The sequence below is a fragment of the Pomacea canaliculata genome, linkage group LG3, assembly GCF_003073045.1.
Source record: "Pomacea canaliculata isolate SZHN2017 linkage group LG3, ASM307304v1, whole genome shotgun sequence".
NCBI lineage: Eukaryota > Metazoa > Mollusca > Gastropoda > Architaenioglossa > Ampullariidae > Pomacea > Pomacea canaliculata.
Window position 1 is genome coordinate 15,676,844 of NC_037592.1, and position 21,579 is coordinate 15,698,422.

The 21,579-nt window shown below is 41.2% G+C and overlaps 1 protein-coding gene across 1 annotated transcript in view; it reads right to left on the reverse strand.

Moving 5' to 3' along the window:
* The window catches only part of LOC112560137 (homeobox protein engrailed-1-like), a 48,506-nt gene that overhangs the window by 20,911 nt on the left and 6,016 nt on the right, over positions 1-21,579 (reverse strand). The window contains exon 3 of the mRNA XM_025231731.1: positions 19,094-19,809. Coding sequence (XP_025087516.1) covers positions 19,094-19,809 — 716 coding nt within the window. The remainder of the gene's footprint in view (positions 1-19,093; positions 19,810-21,579) is intronic.

Sequence of the window (21,579 nt, forward strand, 5' to 3'; positions counted from 1 at the left end):
ATAGAAAGAGGGGAAAAGAGAGGAGAAAGAAAGGATTGTAGGGAGTGAAATGGGAAGACAGAAGGAAAAAGATAATCAGGCGAAAACGTGAAGGGAAGGAGAGACGAGAAACAGAGAAGAGAAAAAGCGTGAAGAAAAGAAGGAAGAGAGAGAGAGCAGAAAGATGAAGGGGAGGTAAGAGAGGAAATGATGTGGGGTAGTGAGACAAAAAGGGTTGGGGGGGATGAGAAGATGGAGGGAAGGCAAAGGGATGTCGGGGAGGAAACAACACAAGTTTCTATGTATTCATTGGAAGTGGGAGGGAAGAGAACTACAACATGGTACACTCATTTTTAATTAAAATTATCTCCATGGTTAAATTTAATTTTCATTAATTTATACTCCAAAATATCTGTGCTTTTGAAAATCAAATTAACGCACCAAGTTTTCTAGTGCTAGCACTGTTACACAGGGTTGGTCTGATGATGTGAAGTAGCATCACATGCTATTGCCATTAAATTTTCTCACGCTCAAAGCCTAAATTGCTAAGCACTAGTTCACTAAACACTCTCTAAATCATTTCATGTATTCTTACTATTGAGGCCAGTGTCTTTTTTGTGAGTCGTAGAAAGACGCTTTTGAGTAACCTGTCGTCGTTCATTCCTTAATCCTTTAGTTCAAGATAGTAATTTATACGAGGATTATTTTTTTTTTATACAATGGATAACGACCTAACTCTCTAAAATATTTAGGCATTTCTAAAGGCATATTATAATGTCTCTTGCTTGCAATAATATGAAGATTTTATATGCTTGTTTAGCTCAGGATTTCTAGATATAAAAAAATTGTAGCACCAGTTGTAGAAGTGTCAAAAACTTTAGCAAAATATTTTTCTTACGTTCCCTTATTTTATTTTAGATATGAGAACTTTAACTCAATTTAGCTAAGATATCCTAGAAAGTTTTAAACATCTACCAAATCCTATTTATCCTTTTCCTCTAAAAATGTATCTTTTCTAAACAATTGATTTTGTTCAATCTGCATTTATATCTAGCTTCAAACAGTTACAGACTTCGTTTATAATTATTCAATTGGCTCAGGAGTCTTTTTACCATATTTGCTAAAAGAAAGTATCGACAGCCAACAAAATATACACCTCTATTTTTGTTTAATTGGAAGCGTCTGAATCCCTTGCATAGCATTCTTTTCTACTGGCAATGCGGGATCCTTTATGAAAATAGAAAATAAGCTCATTCGATATCCTCCTTGTAATTAATGATGTATAGATTTTGTTGATAATTTGGCAATTATCAACAATGTTTTTGTCACATTTCTTACGATTCGGCAAAAATATTGCTTTGGTTCATTCAAATGGTTTTATTACTTTACTAAATAATTTGTCTTTAAAAATTGGAAAGTGTTTTATTAAGGCACCTTTTTCAACAAACCTGCTAAAATTCTGTTTACTCCATATTATTTTCAATTTCTGCATTGAGTAACGCATATCTGGGGTTTTTCTTTCTTTTAATTTAATTGTTCCTTCCATACATTCATCAGTCACGAGCTCAAACCCAATGGCCTCATATTTTGTTCCTTCGGTACTATACATCACCCTACCGAAGTAATAGACCTGGTTAAAATATCTATTGCACAACCCAGATCTTTTTCCAGGGTTAATACTACATGTATTAAAGTTTCTTTCAATGAGCAATAATTTTTAAGTAAATGTCTTTCTTGTTGTGGTCTCCTATTATTCTGGAAAAAATTTATAGTTTTCTTTGTTTACTGATCCATAAAGGAATGACCGTTCGTTAACATTTTCAGGCAGCTCGACAAAATCTTGTAAAGTGTAAAGGACTCGATTGTAGGAAGAACAAGAGACTTTTCAATATCTTGTATACAAAGATCAACATATAACTTTAAAAAAGTACATTCGTAAAAGTGTGTAAACAAATCAAATCCCAGCGACTAATACCATTAATAACAAAGCATTATACACCTTTACACCCACCATCTAAGAGTTTTCTCAAAATGCCTAATCAACAGTCGTCGTTTGTGAAATTTTTCATCACAGAGGAGATCGAGGTTGCAATAAAGAACAAGTTTTTATTTTATTTCCAGAGACTGACATTTATGTCAAAAATCAGTTGCTGTTTTTCTTTTTTTGGTTTTTCTTTTATTTGACAATGAAAATTACAGAAAATAACGATCTGGCCACTACGCATAAAAATCATGCCATGAAAATAACTATATATATTCAACCTACTCTAGAAATTGGTTATTACTTATGTCACGGATCGATGAATGTTTCATAAGGCAGAAGAAACAGATAAATATGTAGAATCATTATCAATGTCAAGCATTCTCATTCACCTCTCTACATAGTTTTATACAGTTAATCGAGACTCTGCACGTGACTATAGCTAGGTGGACCTGCAGCAATTCACACTGCCATCGTCGCTTATTGAACAACTGTGAGTGAGGGTGAAGGGACAGACAGACAGACACATAGATAGACATGCAGCCAAGTTTTCCAAAATTAATATTTTACAGTCCCACATGGTCAGCACCTTAAAAAAAAAAAAAAACGGAGACTAAAGCCATCCTGCTGAATCTGGTACGAAGGTCTCCTACGTTTTCAACTTTCACCAGCAATACACAGGCAGTCCTCGACTTACGACGTTGTTCCGCTACTACGTCGCGTTGTAAACCGAATTTCGCTGTAAGTCGGAATATACGTACATACTGTTCGTAAATTACATACTGTTCGTAAATAACATACTGTAAGCACTTATTCTATCCTAATTATCAAAAAACTCATGTAAAATACGTTTGATAATGAAATGAAACACGAAGTTCGTGTTACGACGTTTACGACCCAAAGCCACTGAAGTGGAAACAAGGCTTTATACAGTAAATGTGAGATGTGTCGTAACCACGAAACATTGTAACTCAGGGTGGATGTAACCCTAGGACTGCCTGTATGTACAAACTTGTTTTGTGGCATTAACAGACGGACTCATTAAGCTTTTAGCGCATGCTGGAAATCTGCGGATAAAACGCAAAATGCATCCACAAGGCCCCAGTCAGATGACATTAGGTATACATCACAAGGAGGAGCTTCACCATCAACCAGTCTGCTCGCTTTCAGATCATCACCGCGTTCTATCCACAACAGAAATTAAAAGGGAAAAGGAGAGTGGTAAAAAGCAAAGAAAATGAGCTGGTGCGATGCTGATGTAAGTGCACTTTATCTTGTCCTCATTTGGGAGGCGTACCACGCCCATTTCCATTAGCACAGCAGTCCATTTCCTACTGTACTCTTTCTCCAGTTATTTTTTAAACTCATCTTTCTTATACAAAATCACTTTTAGATTCGTTTTATTAAAAGCCTTATAGAAATGGACAGCTACTCGGTGTAATACCAGCCTGATGCATCTCCGACGAAACGACTTTCTTTCAAGCCTAGTAGACTCAGAGACTGCGGTAAATTTTAAATATACTAAGGTCTTCTTAATATTTGCCTAGTTAATTTTTTCTTAATTCTCTATACGACCCTTAGTTGCAGCTTTAGCCATGTAACGTCTGCAGGTCCCAGAAGGGTGGATAGCATCAAACGCCTCCGAAACAGCAATTTATAGTTAAGTGATCGTGAAGCACATATGAAACAAGTGAAGGATGTTGCAAGATGTACGTGTGGTCTTTAAGAACAGACTCGCTTTCAATCAGCTCTCATGCCCCCATCTGGATGTGAAAAAAACCCGTAAGCCACTATTACACTAAGGTATGCACAGAAATGTTCCATCTAGCAAAAGCTGTCGGGTAGTTTTTGGTCGAGTCAAATGAAAGCGCACCAGTCACCGACCGGGTGGAAGCGGAGGGAGCGGGGAGTCAGCGAGGAGTCAGCGAGGAAAATTTAAGTCAGAAATGAAGATTTTAGTAATTACGAAAAAAAAAAATCCAAGACAGGTGCCATTAAGAGGGGAGTTTAGACCTAAAAGGCGAAGAAATAGGCTCCAAAATCTCCCAACAATCAAGGTTCAAAGGTATTTGACGTGTACTCTTTCTAGTTCACAAAATCGACAAAGCTTTGCACTAAATAGTCTCATAGTACAACTCATGAAAATCATAAAATTATCATATTTGAACAATAATCTAACCTTCACCTCGCATAACTATACCTTTCAGACCTTAATGAGATTTTCTTTTAAATCCCTAGAGGCACTGAATCAATCAACAAGTTTCATAGGCTGTTCACCAAATCCGTTTTGTGGGAAGTTTTTGTCTTCTATTTTTTTCTGGTACGGAACTGGCTGAAACACAAAGAGCTCTTTGATGTCGAAAGATAATTTTATGTTTTTATTGTTTTATTTAAAAAATAAGAACAGTACTAAATTGATCGTACTAGATTGTAATGAGAGACTGGAGAAAGACCTTAAAAAGAGGTCAGAAATCATAAAACAAGAACTTTATTTGAATACTTCATGAACAGAATGGAGAAGGAAAAGGGTGTGGGAAGAAAAATATAGTTTCAATTAATTTCGGAAACACTTTAGGTGCCATACTAGAGCGATCTTGCAGCTGACTCAGACCACGTGACATACCACAGGCGCTGAAACGTCAAACACCTGTTTGTTTGTGTGGGCATCATGGCTGATCTGTCTACAGAAGATCAAACTATAAATGTTCACACGTTTTCTTGCAATTTAATTTGCTTTTCCACTAATTTCTATTGATATCGAAAAGTATGAGTGACTCTAAAACTTTATCCATATTAAGGCAGAAAGATTCTGTACGGAATACGACTTCAGCTCGTTATCTTTCTTGACGGAACAAAATTAAGAAACAAACAGATCTTTGTGTTGAGATAACAAGACCGCGTAGACTAATAAATCTGAAACTGCAAATTTACAAATAGTGCAAGTTTTTGTTCTGCCTGTCTTTGCCGTATAAAGCTAATTTCGAGATATTTCATTACATGACAAACGATATGTTTTGCTCTACAACTGAACAAGGACATTGCTGGGTAAGTATTCCACTCAATAGTTCGATTATTTGTAAAACTTGTACTCATAATGGTATAATAGTGTTAAATGACCGAAAGTTTTTTCCCCACGAAAACAGATTTAGCAACAGTGCTTTGTGTTTAGTAGAGTCCAAGCTGAAGTCAAACATTGAAGATGAGGGAAAATATACACATGGAAACAGTATTAGACTCCGTCGCGCATGTCAAATTCTTTTCTTTTTTTTTTTTTTGCTAGATATTTATAACTTTTTCGATTTCGTACTTTTTGTTTAAAGAGCACGAACAGTGAAACAAACATTTAAATTCACTTTGCTTTTAACCATTTCAAATCTGATTTAACCTTTTGCTTGCAATAACTTGAACGACAGAATTTCTGTCATAGAATGGTCCCTCTTCACTTCTCTCTCTCTCTTTGTTACAGCTGGCAACCTGTTTTACTTTGCAAACCTGTTTCTGCCCGTCCTACGAATCGCGTTCTCAAAATAAGAGCTCTCCTGTTCCCATTTTGTACTGAACACTAACATCTGCGCAGCGACGGGATGTATCTTTGAGAAAAAAAGACTATTTAAGAGCTGATTCGTGAAAAATACAAAATTGTGAAATCTGATTCTACTTAAAAGGCATACACAGCGATACATTTGTAACAATTTATCCCTGTGAAATTTCTCTCACGCGGGAACATTTATAGGAGTAATATTGTGTGTAGTCTTAAATATCACTACGGAACATACTAGAAGGATATGTCAATTTAGGCGTTACGAAATATCTTGAGGAAAGAAGGAACAGGGAGATAAACAAACAAAAAAAAAGCATTCAGTTAGCCAGAAAAAAAGCTAATCTAACTGTGTTTTCTACTTTTTTCAAATCAGTATCTAAATCATGCCAGCAGCACTAACTGCAAACATTACTTAAAGTATTGAAGTCTTAATTAATGTTTTGGTTGTTGCTAATTTACTCGAGTCAACAGACATTAAGTTAAGTCAAGACAAGCTGGTTCTTTCCGTGAAAAAGCAGGAGCCACGTTCACGAGTAAAAGTAAAGCCAGGGTTGAGCCCGTGGGGAAGTTGTTGATGGTTTACACCGAATGGGGCCACATGCAGACGCAGCAAGTCAGCCCTGTAAACATGGGAGCCAAGTGTAAAGTGAACGGACGACTGCCGGAGGAGAGATCTCAACTCCACAATCATCATCTTCGCTGTCATGGCGACAAGCGCTCTACCCATTCGGCACCCGGCCGCCCATTTGTGAAAATTCCTCATTAAATAGGGCCGAACTCATGTCATTGAAGTGCTATATAAGAGTTCAATAGGTGCAGTCAATTTACCAACCAGCTGAGAGACTTCTTTCAGAAAATCCAGGTATGCGAGAATCGGTGTCTTGGGAGGTTCCTCCGAAATGCATGAATGCGAAACCAGTGACTGTAGGGAGCACGGTTGCCACTGGTAGACTGGTCTTGTTTGATCGTGTGGCCCGGCTAGCCACTCGTTCTTCAGGGTACCTCGAAGGAACAGAGGTCGATGCAAAGGCGGACAAAGGAAGAAGTGGCTCGCAAACGTGAACAAGTGGACCGGTCGTTCCATGCATAACTTATTCACTGTAATGACCATGTGTGTCTGGGAATGCCTGACCGACTGGGTCTGCACATGTGTGGAGTTTAAACAGACAGTTGCTCTCGTGGAACACATATTTGTGTTAATGGTTGTCTCGATCTTCAAGGTTTAATTTATCGAAACAATAACCCTGTGTTGTATAACTTTTGTTTATTTCATGTTGTTATGTTCTGTAATGTTTCTGTCCTCTTATGTTTTTGTAAACTTTCCAACATTCATGTCGTTGTAATTTTGAATGAAGATTCCTCTCAGACGTTCGATTATTCTCCCACACGCTTAGAAACTCATTAGCGCTGTACTTTCGAACGAACGAATGTTCGCGAGCGATTTCCCCATACATGCTGTACAGCAGGGGTGGGCAACTTCTCCAGTCGGCGGGCCGGATATGGGGAAATGAAGTCCTTGGCGGGCCAGATTACTGGATCAATACCTTAATCGCGTATTTATCAACATATGCAAGGAATAAATCGTGTTTAATGTAAACTCGTAAACTTTAATTTTAAAGCATAGAGACCGAAAACAGTATTTAATGATGTTAACGGAATGTACTTCAATAGCTGCTGAAGTCAATGAGACAGCTGCGGTCGATCAAAGTTGTCAACAAGTTGCTTGAACTCTGGGTGCATGTCGGACGTAGACATCCTCAGTAACGACTGCACGTGAACATCAGTTACATTGGAACATAGATTTGTCTTGTTAATGTTCATGGTCGAAAATGTTTGCTCACAAGTGTATGTAGACCCGAACAGAACAAGTAGTTTCATGGCCATCTTTCCCAGGTTGGCAAACTTGGACTCATTCAGTGACGCATAAAGTTCGTCAATGCTTTCAGATTGGAATTTCTCTTTCAGGGTAGAGTCACACTGCAGGTCAGTCAATTCCAGCTGTAGAGCATCCGGCACCTTTTCAAAGTCAGTTGTAAACGGGGATGACAAGATATCAAACTCAGCAGCAAGTTTCTGGAAGTCCGCAAAACGACGAGCAAATTCATTGTCTAGTGTAGATATCATATTGGTGTATTTCTCAGTTTACATCATCTCGGGTGCCATAGTCTCCAGTGTTGGAAAGTTTGTTGTGATATTCTGACTGAGCTGGCGAGAAAACAGTTTTAGCTTCATCCTGAATGCCTTCACTGTTGAGTACATTTTGTGAGCGAAAGTGCCCTTCCCTTGAAGTCTGGTGTTCAATTCATTCATATGTTCAAAGAGATCACGTGCAAACGCCAGGTCTGATAGCCATTCGGATTCTCTGAGTTGAGGATATTCTGTATCTTTCCCTTTGATCTCCAAAAACAGTAAAATTTCCGTTTTCAGGCCCCAGACACGCCTCAGAACTTTCCCCAAACTCAACCGGCGTACAGCGGTTTGATACAAAGCATCACTGTCATCCGAGCCGCAATCTTCCAGAAGTGTGATAAACTCTGTGATTTAGACCTCTCGCCCTGATGACATTAACAATTTTCACAACTGCATCCACAACATGTTTCATGTCAAGCACACTGTTACATAGCGCTTCCTGGTGTTTTATATATAATGGCGGCTAACGTTGTACTCTGTCATCACGGCAACACTTTCACTGCACAACAAACATTTTTCTGTCTTGCCGACTTCTAAATCTAATTCTAACTGAAAACAAAGAATCAAAAAACAAAGAAAACAAAGAACCCAAAAATAACTAACAGTCACTATTATTCGACGCAGTAATTAGTAATTAGTACATGTAGTGGGAGATTGCGGCAGACTGTCGCCGCGGGCCACATTATCATGTACGACCAGAAACAGTCTGCGGGCCAGTCAAAATCCCGTCGCGGGCCGGATCAGGCCCGCGGGCCGTATGTTGCCCACCCCTGCTGTACAGCATACTATACCTGGTGTGTAACCAGTCGGTCAAGCATGCCTAGACATCCGTGCCCGTTACGTTCACCGCCGATCAAGACAGGCCCAGTAGCGAGACTTGTTATCCAGTTATTCTCCTTGACAACCAAAACCGGCAGACCATCATAACCGTTTATTAACAGGTCACAGTCAAGGTATGAATAAATGAATTGGACAACAGTAAGGCAACTAACGTTAGGTTATGAGTTTTAAAAAGATATTAAGAACCTGGCAGACAATGAAAGTACCAGTTTATAAACTCTGTTTGTTTAGTCGACTTCACTCACTTGTTTTGTCTTCATATATAAAAAAATAAATAAATAAAAGAAGGCAGCGGTTATCTCCTCGAAACTGTTTTTAACATTTCTATCAATGGGGAGTGAGATATTTGAGACCACTTATCTCGTGGCCAGCTTTGTCATGAGGGTGATGTGAATATGTCTCACTGCCCTTTCATTCTCGTCTCTTTAACGGGTCAGGTATTCCTAGCCGCACAGGGGTATCGAACCAAGTACCTACAGCATCGGGCGCCAGTGCTGTAACCACTCGGGTATCCACTTACTTCCCTACCGTAAATGTGAGTTGTTGTCTCCCCTATCCCCATCACTCTTCTTTTTAATAAATGAGTGTTGACACAAACTTCGGCTTCGCACAACAGTCTAGTCAGTGGATCTGTGCCTCTTCCTCTCCTGCCGCGCACCGTGCTTTTACAGAGAAGTCGGGTGGATTAGTCTCTCGGTATTTGCCTGTCGGTCACAGTTACTTCTCGTACAAGTGTTGTTTCCCGGTGGAAGGTCGGGACTTGGCGTGATAATAGTGTCAGGGCTCGTGCTGCTAGTGGGAGATGGTGCTGTTAACAACACCGACCGCCAAGTCTGTCTACAGACCGCCAACACCTCCCCCGCCTCCACCACCCCCTCCACCAGTCGGTCTCGCGAGTGACTCGATGCGAACTTAACTCCCTCTGAAGGCAGCGTCTGCGAGCTTGTGTGAATATTGAAGATGTTCGAGAGATTGGGTAGCCAGGGTTAGGCCTAAATGCAGCTACGAAAACATGAGCAGCGGAGTCGGGAGCGGCTTTGGACTCGGGGGAGTTCATCCCTTAGCTAGGACGCGTTTGTCGGCAAAGCAGTCGACAGCATCGAAAAGCAAACAGCTGTAGTGAACATCTGAACAATTCCTTTCTGAATCAGATGTTAATACAGTGATGACGTTTAGGACGAACAAAAACACGATGTACATTTTTATAGACACAAAGGAATCTCTTACATCATCCTCAACATCAGCATCAGCATCATCATCACCATGTGATCTTTACAGCGTTTCTGCTCGCACACACACATACACAAACTCGCGCAAACCTGACATAGTACCTATTTCTAGTTCTATTTCTGTTGCACATGAAATCACGCCCTACCCCGATGAAAACGGGTGGCATCATGCGCCATTAGATGGCTCACCTTTACTCCTTTTATATCACACTTAGTCAGATCATCCCCATTTTCCCAGCCATACAATCACCTATGTCAAGGGACAAAACTAAGCCCTGTAATCTACTTTTAAATTCTTCTAATTGCTTTTACGCTGCAAAGTCCATTGAAAGGTGTTCATCAGACATTTTGAGAAAAAAATGCCCTTCTCATGCTACACGTCCAACCCCTTCAAGCCATTAAAATCTACAAAAATATAAAACTAAAATCTCCTTATTCGTGAGAAAAACCAAACACAATAAAATTACAAGGAGTTATAAACAGCAGATTGGGAAAGAATGACATTAAAGGTTTCATTCACACCAACGTAAGGAAAGCCATGTTCATAAACACACACACATAAACACACACACACACACACCCTTTAACTGCCAAAAATTCTTCTCCAAGTCTCACAGCGCTCAGATATCAAGAAATGGACGCGCGCTTGAAAAGAGATTTTCGATAAAAGCTCGTCGACCCGCCGAGCTTTTGATCTGAGGATAACATGGAATTGAAAGGGGGCACGAGGTCAGGCAACAACCGTTTCCTCCTAATGATTACTTCCCTTTAGCTTTTCACGAGTCATATGATTGAAATACTTTTTAGAAACAGTTATCGCCATGGCAACAAAGAAGAAAGGGGGATGGGTGGCAGCAACAAACATTGGGACAGAGGGAGAGACAGAGAGAGATAGTGAAAATGAAAGAAAGAAAGTGGAGTTCTGTTTTCCTTTCTCAGGCAAGAACATCTATATAAGAACATAATTTCTACTCCCCTTTGTCATAACGCTTGTTTGGAATTTTATTCATCCAGATCTTACTGCGGGCAAACACGAAAGAGTTTATTACTATTAAGATGCGCCCCGAAAGACTCGCAGATGTTTTGGCAGGTATGAAGATGCTGCCTGGAGGCCAGTGACAGTTTGCATCGATCAGCGGGACAACCGTTTTGCCGGCAATTTGAACGTCAACCCTCCAATAAAGATTCCCCAACAGTCGCAGCCTGTTCCGATCAAGCGTCAGCGCGCCTGCTACAGGCCATGAAGAGTCTTCAGCCTCGTGTTTACCTGTGATCTTTCGTCGGCTTTCTTCACATGCCTGGCAGGTCATCGTGGTCGCCCAGATGGAAGCGAGGCAACACGCGCATGTGCGCGGGACCAGATGTGCATCTCGCACGCCTATAAATCCAGCGAGTAAACCAGGTGATAGGGTTTGGCGTGCGGGAGTTGTGGATGATGGTGTGATAACTTGTCAGCTGTGTGACAAAATAGTCACCGGAAGTTTAGTCCCTGTGACGGAGTTACAAGTCTGGCACAGAAAACCTTGATTAAATATGGAAGTTAGTTGAAGTACAAACTTGTATTACTGGACTGCTGGCAGACGATTTTTTTTTCTAGTTAACTACTAAAACGAGTCATGTACAAAGCTTCCGGTTTAGTCACATTCTTTGTTTAGGCTCGCCGAGCCTAACAGCGGAGAACTTCTTAAGAGGCTAAGCGTTGGTCTTGGCAGACAGACAGGAATCCACCTATACACATACATGATTGAAGCATGTATTGTGAGAACTTACTGCCTTCTTATATTAGTGGACAGCGTGTGTAGAGTTTCATCTACAACCAGTACACTCGGTTGACTTGGTGCTGTCATTGACGAGCCTGGTCCTGTGCGGTCTGTCGTTGAAGACGGCGCCTCGTAAGGCAGTGCTGGCAGTACCAGAAGCTGTAAAATGTTATCTCTGTATGCCACGCCTGTCATGTTGCCTTGCGCCAGGTCAAAGTGAGTTCTGTAGCCCGTCCCCACACCATGATGGATCCACTACTGTGGGATCGTGGTAACGCTCTCCCAATCGCCACCAGCCGTGGATTCGGCTATCGTTGAAGCATCTGGCAAAGCGAAATTTATAAGTGAAGACGACTGAAGCCCACTGTTGCCCTGTCCATGCCAAATGGCGTTGTGCCCATGCAAGACGAGCAGCGCGGTGTGCAGGTGTCAGCACAGGGCGGACAGCAGGTCGCCTTTACCGAAGACTGTTGTCCCTGAGCCGGTTGCGAACCGTCTGGTCACTGACAGTTTCGCTGTTGGCTGTTTTCAGTTGTCCCTTGAGTGTGCTATCAGTGGCTGTTCTCTGTCTTAGAGCCGATAAAGCAACGAACCTGTCCTGCTGTTTGGTAGTTGACCCCCGAACGTCTGAGGTTCTTCGTTCTGCGACACTTCCCGTTGTATTCTAGCGGTTTCGTAAAGTTTAATGACAAAGTGATCAACTCCCAATCGGTGGCCAATTTCTCGAACACCTTCCTGCAGCCATGCAATGACCGTCCCTTGGTCGACAGGGATGATTAAAAAGGCACATAGAAACCGGCAATAAACCATCCCAGGGTTCTAAAATTATTGAATTGTTTCGACAATGGACAGGGTTTGCACGCGCACTGCATGTTTTTTGCTGTTCACCTCTTTTCTGCTGCTTGACTGCTGTACTAAGCACGCACAAGACCAAACTGGATTTTCCCCAAATTCACGTTGACTGTTCACCCACACAATAAAGTCAATAAACAAATAAGATTTTGGAGGAATTGCTCACTGTTGGTACAAACACGATTAATAAAAAATATATGTAATGCGAAAGTGGCCTTTCCGTGGTTTATATAGAAACATTCCACTGTAGTCTTTAAAATCTGTCTTATATCAGAACCTAGACTAACATGTAGGTGCAAAGTAGTTCTCTGTCTAAGCTGCTGGGGGCTCCGAATAATAACCACATGTTCAACAATATTGCAAATTTGAAGATTAAATTACCAGACTAATTTTCCAGTGCTTCTAACAATATCTTTGAAACCGCTAAGAGAAAATGTTTTGAGTGAACATGCGTGATTCTAGTTCCCCTACTCTTTCTCTCTCCTCTCTCTTTCACTATAAGCCAGCCTTTTCTTCAAACTCTTAAAGATTGTCATCATACCCCCAACTGTCAACACGACACATTTACAGCATCAAGCGAACTTCTCTTCCTCTACATCCCTACCAGAACACTCTGCACTTGGTCTGGATAGTGCATCTGTCTTCTCGTCACCAAAACAATAAGGTCGGGTCACCGGCCTTTAGCTCTGGTGCAGAAAAGCAGTTGAACTCACTTCCATTTTATATCTGCCACATACTCACCATGTGGTCTTTTAAACTTATCTTGAAACACACCTCCATGATTATTACTTCTAGCCTCTTCTCTTTCTCTCTCTCTTCCCTTTAGTATCTCTGGATTAGAATGTACTTCGTAATATCTTTTGTTGATTATTTTTTAGCTAATTCTTCGTCACTTTTGTTACTTCACGTCTTCTCTATCTTCTTTACTTCTTCCTTATAGTTTCCCATCTTTATGCTGCTTCGTATACTACACAACCAATTTTTTTTTTTTTTTTTTTTTTTTACTAAGTGCTCAGTGCATGCTCTTATATCAGCGGGATTCTGCGCCATAAAAATTGCACATTTATTCTTTTTCATCATTTTTTTTTTCGTGCGTGAAATTGTTGTAAGCCTCAGACATACAATTTTATTATTCTCGTTTCTGTAGAAGAAATCATTATATTTTCAAAAGACTAAAATGCATACGAATGCACTTTCTTTTCTTATATGAAAACTAACGTTGATAAGGTATTTTAATTGTTGACCAGTTTATTATTTCAAATTATTTTAGTCATTCTATATTCTATATCTCGAACATTGTTGTCAATTTATGGGGTAGATGACAAGTAGGTACACTCTTCTGCAATCTTAGAGAATTCGTGAGCAGTCAACCGTTGGACAGATTCATTGATTGATCGATTTATTGACTGATTGATTGATTCTGCGTTTTAAATCCTTAATTATTTATCTTTTAATTATTGTTCTCGAAGAATAGGTTTCTAACTATTAGCTACGTCCACTGCCTTCGTGTTTGTGTGTGGTGTGTGTGTGTAGGAGAGGCAGGGGAAGCTGCACGATGTGCATGATGGGATAAGACGTAAAAAAAGCACTTGAGAAAAGGCGAGCTCCTGTTGAGAGAATTTATCGACAAGAGGAATCGCTGATGATATTATCAGTGGATCTCGGGCAGCAGCACAAGGATTTCGACGACGAACGTTTTGAAGTTGGCGCCCACTCTCCACGGGCCGCCCGAGAAAAGGGGAGACCGCCGAGCGACGAAAGAAGTGATAGAGTCGGCGATATGTCCCTACTGTCTGAAGAACAGCATGGGTGGTTGTAAAGCGGCGACAAGTTTACAAGCAGCGACCGATAATGGTGGTTACTCTTCACTGTTTCTGGTTCAGCCATCAAAAGAAAGGAACGCGGAGGTGAGCAACAACAATAAAGAAGAAAAATAATGAAACTAAAAACATGTAAAGACGGGATATTAAGAGCCACAAACGGGACAATGATACCTATGCGGAGTGTATGTAACCATGATCGTCCCGGCCTTTCGTCTCTCACTGCTCAAGTTTGTCTGTCCAACTTTATCTGCTTAGTACAATAATGATGATGATGATGATTGACATACTTATACTTGTAAGGAGAGTCCTCTTAGCACTTGAGACCAGAACGAGACATGGACAACATACAACGGAACAGAAGGATAAATAGTACTGATGACTAATCAAAGACAGATATAGAATACCCAAAGAGGAATCCGTGAAGAAGAACTAAGAGTGTTGTGATTCAGAAGAGAATGACGAGCTGGGAAATGGCAATAAAATGAAAAGGTAAAGGGAGGGTTGAAAAAGGTCTAGCATTCTGTGGACTGTTGTTAGGAGTAATACTCAAGGAAGAAGTGTGTTTTCAGTGCACATTTAAAAGATTCAATAGTGGATAGGTAGCGGATATGGAAAGGGAGAGCGTTGCATTGTTTTTATGCACAGTGTGACGGAAATAGTGAGGATACGGTCATCAGACTAAGAGCGTAGTTGTGTGGCTGGAATGTAAGGGAAGTTCAGAGAAATAGCGATGGACCTGCAAAGAAATTAGAACATAGCACGGACAGTCTGTTCAGAAAACGAATGAGAATCATAAAAGAACTTCCTTACGACGTTTACAGCAGTGATGAAGGTATCTAGAAAGACAGTTAAGGTGGAAGCATTGTTAAACAAAACAGTCAGTGTTGGGGTCTACGTCGAGTTGGCAAAAGTTACTCAGATCTTCTAGATAGTGGCAGCGAGAAAAAAATATTTCATCATCTTGCGCTTTCTGACAATTGGGACATTTCAAGTCTAACTTCGGAATAGTCATGTACCTTTACCTTTGAGTCTTCAGGTCAGAAATTTCCATACGAAAAAAATTAGGGAATATCTCAGAAGCTTGTTTTTAACACTATGCAGATATGGTTATAACTCTTGTTTTTAAGGTTATACACACGGCAATCCTAGAATGGTTTGTAACGTGTTTTGTCAATAAAGAGTTGTTTCAAAATACGAAGGAAGAGTCCCCCATTCTGTACACCCTGATTCACCCACATATCCAAAACCAAGTGAATATAGAGTAATACACGCTTTCTATACATCGCACGCCTTTCTTCTACTATTACTTTCCGGGAGAGAGGGAGAGACTGCATAGAAGAATTGGTGGAACTCTTTATCAGTATCATTTGTACTCAGCAACACAGCTCATACCTCAGGTAAGAAGTGTACACAAGCAAGCTATCCTTGCTTTAAAGTCATACGTACACTCATAGAGTATACAGCAAATAAGCCATTAAACAAGAGCATAAATTCGTTTAAGGATTAAGTCACGGTAAATGGCATTCCGGTCACAAAAAGTTAAGTTCTGTGCCCGCAATTTACTCGAAACAAAACACTGTTTGCGACAATGACTAAAAAACTTCAATGTTCTTGAACTGTTCCTCGAAAACCAGAGAAAATATCACATCTTCCCTCCCCAGAACTGGGAGAAGTAAAAGGAAGCAGACATAGTGACAATGATATGTAATGTTCTGCTCACAATATGAATTCTGACACGTTCGGGAACTTAAAAGGTCATCATCAGAGTAAAAAAAAACCAGACCAGGGGCAAGACTCGGATTCTCGACAGCTCGTAAAGAAGTTGCATAAAATGTACAACTCCCAATGCGCATGTTTTGTATGCCATCTTTCCCCCTTTCTCTTTCTTCTCTGCTTATCTCTTAGGCGCCTCTGAGGGAAATCGTAATAGTCTAGACGATGGTAAAATTCCATTTCATGTTAAGACACTTTCCAATCTCTATAATAAATCGAGCTTATAAACCGTGTTGTCTACACCATCAAAAACGCACTGGTCCTAAAAGAATTTTTAATAATAAAAAGCTCTTATTTTGCTGCAGTTTAGTATCCTACAGAAGTCGGTCATGCCAATGGATGTAGTGAATAGAGTTCGTTGTTGACAGGTGATGGTGAATATAAATAACATGACATAAAGTTTAAATTTGAAACAAAAGGCTTACCTAAACGATAAAAACTGCAGATGATTATTGAAATTTAGACAGATTTTTGCAAATAAAATGATGCGCTGACGTTGATGGCATCTTCAGTTAACTGAGCGATCCTGAAGCATTTTTAGAAGGATCAGCGATCATCGTCGATGGCAGTTTAGTTCCCAGTTTATCTGTTTTATATTTATTGAGTTGAAGAAAAACTGCTCCCAACCCAACTTAGTTCGGGCACCAGGTTGGCACCAGTAGCATGCCCCACGATGCTAGCCTTTGAAGTTGATTGGCTAAGATTTCGTGCCGAAAAAAGACAAAGAAAGCATGTAAAAGGATAGTACCAGTACTGAAATATAGGTGTGTACAAAAAAAGTAACATGGCTGCTTAGTATGTAACAAAGAAACCTGTGTTAGCATGTCAGTCTCAAGAAACAAAAATTTTACACTAATGTTTAGAAAACAAGCCTTGTCACAAGGTCCTGATCTACCCCCTGGAAATCCCCCTACTCGAGTTTACGAGAATTTGAAAATTAAGAAAAGAACCTTGATTTCCGATAAGCACTAAACTAGATCTCGGTTGATGTGTTTTAATTAAGAACGAACCTTTGGCTGCCTGAACCAAGTTCACCAGTTAAGACAACACCTGTTTCCTGTGTTCTTTCCTTTCTTCGGCACTATGCGCCTATGTGTTCTGTTCTTCAGACAATAAAAGGAGGGAACTGGAAGTAGGAGAAAGGTCTAGGTGATGGAGGTGGTGGTTGTGATGATAGTGATAATGAGGAGAATGATTTATTTAGTGCTTTTCCAATGATTTGCTCAGAGAACTTAATATAAATAATGTATAGACTGAATCGCCAACAGCCATGCACCCAAAGTTGCATACAACAGACACGCTCACTTCTACCACAGACACTCGCTCGAAGTACAAAAGTTTAGTATTTTAAAAGCGTCCAGAAAAAGTACTTATATTCTAACGGCAGTATTACAAAGGTAGTGATAAGCACTCCAATAGGAGCATGCTAGCATTTTAAAATAAATAAGGAATAAACGACAGCACAGAACCCGAAGGCAAAACGCAAACCTGGGACACACGAAGGGCCAGAAGTGCAGGCACCACAAAGAAAAAGAAAGAAGGGAACCCATTGTATTTTAAAATTTCACTCCACACACACACACAAGGACTTCATCTATATATAGAGAGAGTGCGTGTGTGGGAGAGAGAGAGAGTTAATAGGGGAGGGTGGCAACCGGTAGTGTAGTGTAGGGGTTAAAGTACTAGCGTATCACCACTCAGTGAGCTCAGGGTTCAGATCTCTCTATATATAGGACACCTGTCCACAGGGCTGGGCATCGAGGGTTTTCTCCGCGTACTCCAGTTTTCTCCCCTCCCCTCCAGCTTCCCCCCTCCCCAAATAGGGCGAAATCTCCCCAATGTGGAAGCACTTTCCTACTAAATAAACCAACCAAGCGAGAGTTAATAAATATAGTGACCTTTTTCCCACTCACGCCCTATCTCCTTCATGGTGATATTTACTACTACTTGGAGGCCCTTCCCCACAGACCGAACGAATATATGTAACATCTACTTTTTTACTTTAATTAAGAACTCCAGCTCTCAGATGCGCTCTTTTGTGTTTAAAATAAGGAGGAGTGACTACCTAGCACTAAGTGTTTTCCATTGGTAAGTTTTCTGCTCCGCTGAAGAGTTGTTTTGGAAGAGACGTGCCAGCAAGAGTCTTCTCCAGCAGAGTTCTTTTGAAGATGTTTTAGGAGCCATTCAATTCTCGTTTTCCCTTGTGAGTATGTTGGGAGTGTAGACTCTGTGTTTGTGCTGAGTTTCACTGAAGAGTTTAATTTTACCCATAAGCCGCTGCTGCAGACTCTTGAGTTTATGGAGACGCCGATTCTCCAAGCTCCCCCATTCCCGCGTAAGAAGATATATATATGTTGGCTTGACAGTTTGCATATTCAACATCTTCTGCGTCAGCGAAGTTGAGGAAGATAGACGGAAGGGAGTAAGGGGGTGGGACGAGAGGCAAATGGTGAAGGCAAAGAAATCTGGAAACTACTTACGAACGAAACGGGAATAAAAATATCCAAACTCAGATAATGAGAACAAAAACAGAGCCACCAGATATACCAGGAAAACGAAAAAATGCATGAGAAGAAAGTGGGCGGAGATGTCGTTCTTCAGTTCCTAATGTAGTTAAAAAGAGAGAGGGGGGGGGAGTCTGGGGAAACAACTGAAGAAATCCCTATTGTTTGCACAGTCATTTCTTAAGAGGGTATGGAGGAAATGCTGAAAGACAGAGAGGATGTCAAATTTCATGTTTCACGTTGAGCGACACTTTGTCATGGTCGACGCAGGAGCAGTAATGAGTAATCAAATACCTGTGAGCTAGGTAACTGCGTTAATGTTAGCGCGGACCAAAGAGTAAATCAAGTCAAGCGGAAAGGAGCACATCTTCGTTAGAATCGTTCCTTATCATCATTACAGTTACATTATTTAGCAGGTATTACTGTCTTTATTCTAGACATTTAGAAATTCGATGAAGAACCGCTCATAATGTTTCCTATTTCCATTAAACATAAGAGTTTCTATTTCTATATTTCTTTATTTCTTTTGTTTTAAAGTGGCTTAATCTGGATGCACTATGCACTGTGTTTGCGTGCGTGCGTGGATACATGTATGAATTACTTGAAATCCTTGTTTCTCACCTGCACCCGCGCCTCTGTCAGATTACACCGTAAGGCGAGCTGCTCCCGTGCGTAGACATCCGGATAGTGAGTCTTCTGAAACACCCGCTCCATCTCCTCCAGCTGGAAGCTCGTGAAGGTCGTCCGATTTCTCCTTTTCTTTCGTTTAGGTTCCGTGCCGTCGTCCGTGCCTGCATCATCCGCGCCGTCGCACCTGTTCTTGCTGGACAAGCTGCCTTTATTGACCTCGTCTCCACACTCGCTGTCGTCACTTTTGTCCGCGTCCTTGTCTGCAAGATGCTTAGCACTACCACTGCGAGCCTGCTCGCCGCCTACGATGGAGTCTCCTCCTGCACCTCTGCCGCCTCCCCCTCCTCCGCTAGTCCTGCTGGGGACTCTAGTTTGACCTCTCTCCATCACCCCTCTTCCGTCTCCTCCCACACTTCCCCCCATCAACGGTCCACCGCTGCTTCTGTCCCCCAAGCCGTTTCCACCCAAAGATGGGTTATCGACTCCTCCTCCCAGTCCCAGCCTACGGTTGTTGCCGTCATCGGGGGAAGCGATGATGGTGTGAGTGTTGCTGGCTAGAGCCGGGTTGTTGACGCTGTTGTGGTGGCCACCGTGACTGTGGTTGTGACTTCCGTCTGTCATTTTTCTGTCGCTGAGAAACATTTTGGCCTCGAGACTGCTGCTGGGTATCGACAAAGGTTTGCAGAGTTCCACGGATTCGTCAATGTCTGAAACAGAAGCCAAAGCGTGAAAGCGTGTCCTGAAGAAAGAATACGAATGGAAAAGATTTCCTACAGCTTATACACCTATACGCCTTATACACCTATCTTATACAAGTATCTGTGCAAATGGCACTAGACTTTATTTTCTTAATAAGAGACACGTTTTCACGTAAGGTCGTGAATCAAAAGGTTCAGTTTCGGAAAATTATGATAATTTACTTTAACCCAAACGGGACCTTCTTTGCAATCGAGATAAATGTCTGTTCTAATAAAATAAAAGTAGAGGGTCTTTACTTCGCGTTACTTCCCACACAGCACATGTACACGCCCCCACACACAATGTTTTATGAACTGCTCAGCGTTTGTAATGGCAGTGAAAATGAAACAAAGATATATGCGGAAAGTTGTTGAAAAACCACCTAAAACATGTGCATACATGCGGAGCTTTACTACCCGGTTAATTCGACGATAAAGTCGGTGCGTTTATAAGAGAGGGTATTTATACTTTTTAAGTTCTTGAAAAAGAATCTTAAGTTTCATGGGCAAAGACATAAAAAAAATGTTAAACTTGAGTCCCAAATCAAATCCAGAGATAGTTTACATGAACTTTTTTTCGGTGTAATTCATATAGCTCTTTCAATTTACGGTATCGATAAGGAGAGCAGAAATCGCTATAAATTCCATGTAACATCTTCTAAGCGTCTTGTTAGCATTCTAAGCGTGTCTAAGCATGGTCCGGACAGGAAGTGCATGCACACACGCGGTCACATGTGCACATAGACGCGGTGAGCGGGAGTGGGCGGAAAGGGTTGGAGGATGGATTACATGAGTGCACATACAAGATGCACACGCTGTCAACAAAACAAAATATTTCAATAAAACCGGAGACAATCCGTTTCTTAAGGAGGGTAATCATAGGCTTCTGCGTTCACGCTGCCTTACTCTTAAGGTTGGAAGCGGATAGCACAGTGGTCCTGCGCTGGCGTCGCAACCAGGAGGCGCGCTGGTTCGACACCCGTGAGGCGCAGCAACCTTTCCCCTTAGTCGACCCAGCTGTCGTAAATGGGTACCTAACTCCATACAAGGTTGAGGAGGGTAAGGCAGCGAGGGAAGGGAGACGGGCCTCGAGAAAAGTACGTTGTCTAACGCCCCTCCACAACGACCTAAAAATGTTAATGGATGACATTTACCTTTTTTTTAAAAAAAATACTCTTTATGTAAGAAAACCCGTTGATGTGACAAATAAACCAAGGCCAGACTAGTCCTTACTGAGCAACAATTTCGCGAATGATACTGGGCGTTAGAAAGACCGCCAAAAGAATGACTATCAGCAAGCAGGAATGTCAGCTTTATTTGCCTCATACACAATAACAACAACTTTAATGAATGAGTATAAATAGATGTATTCGACAATAATAAAACAAATCTTTTCTTCCACCTACAGAAAATAAAAGAAGGTGGTTCCTGTGGGACTGAGGAGAATTACAATGCACGGAGCAGTGGAGGGAGAAAGGGGTGGGGAAAAGGTAGAAGGTGTTAAGTGACTCAGATAAAGACCGACGGAGGGGTCAGTCCTGCTTGTTGGCCAGCAGTCGGACCGACAAGAGGTCAGAGGTGGGGCAGCTGCCAACATAGCCTGTTGCGCTCCTTGCCTACAACTGGAAAGCCCTGAGGGTACATATAAAATAACATAACAGGATGCTATGTCTTCCAGTGGACTACTTGTCAACAGCTGGTAACACCGTTACCTTTACGTCCGGCCTTCCCAGCAGACGA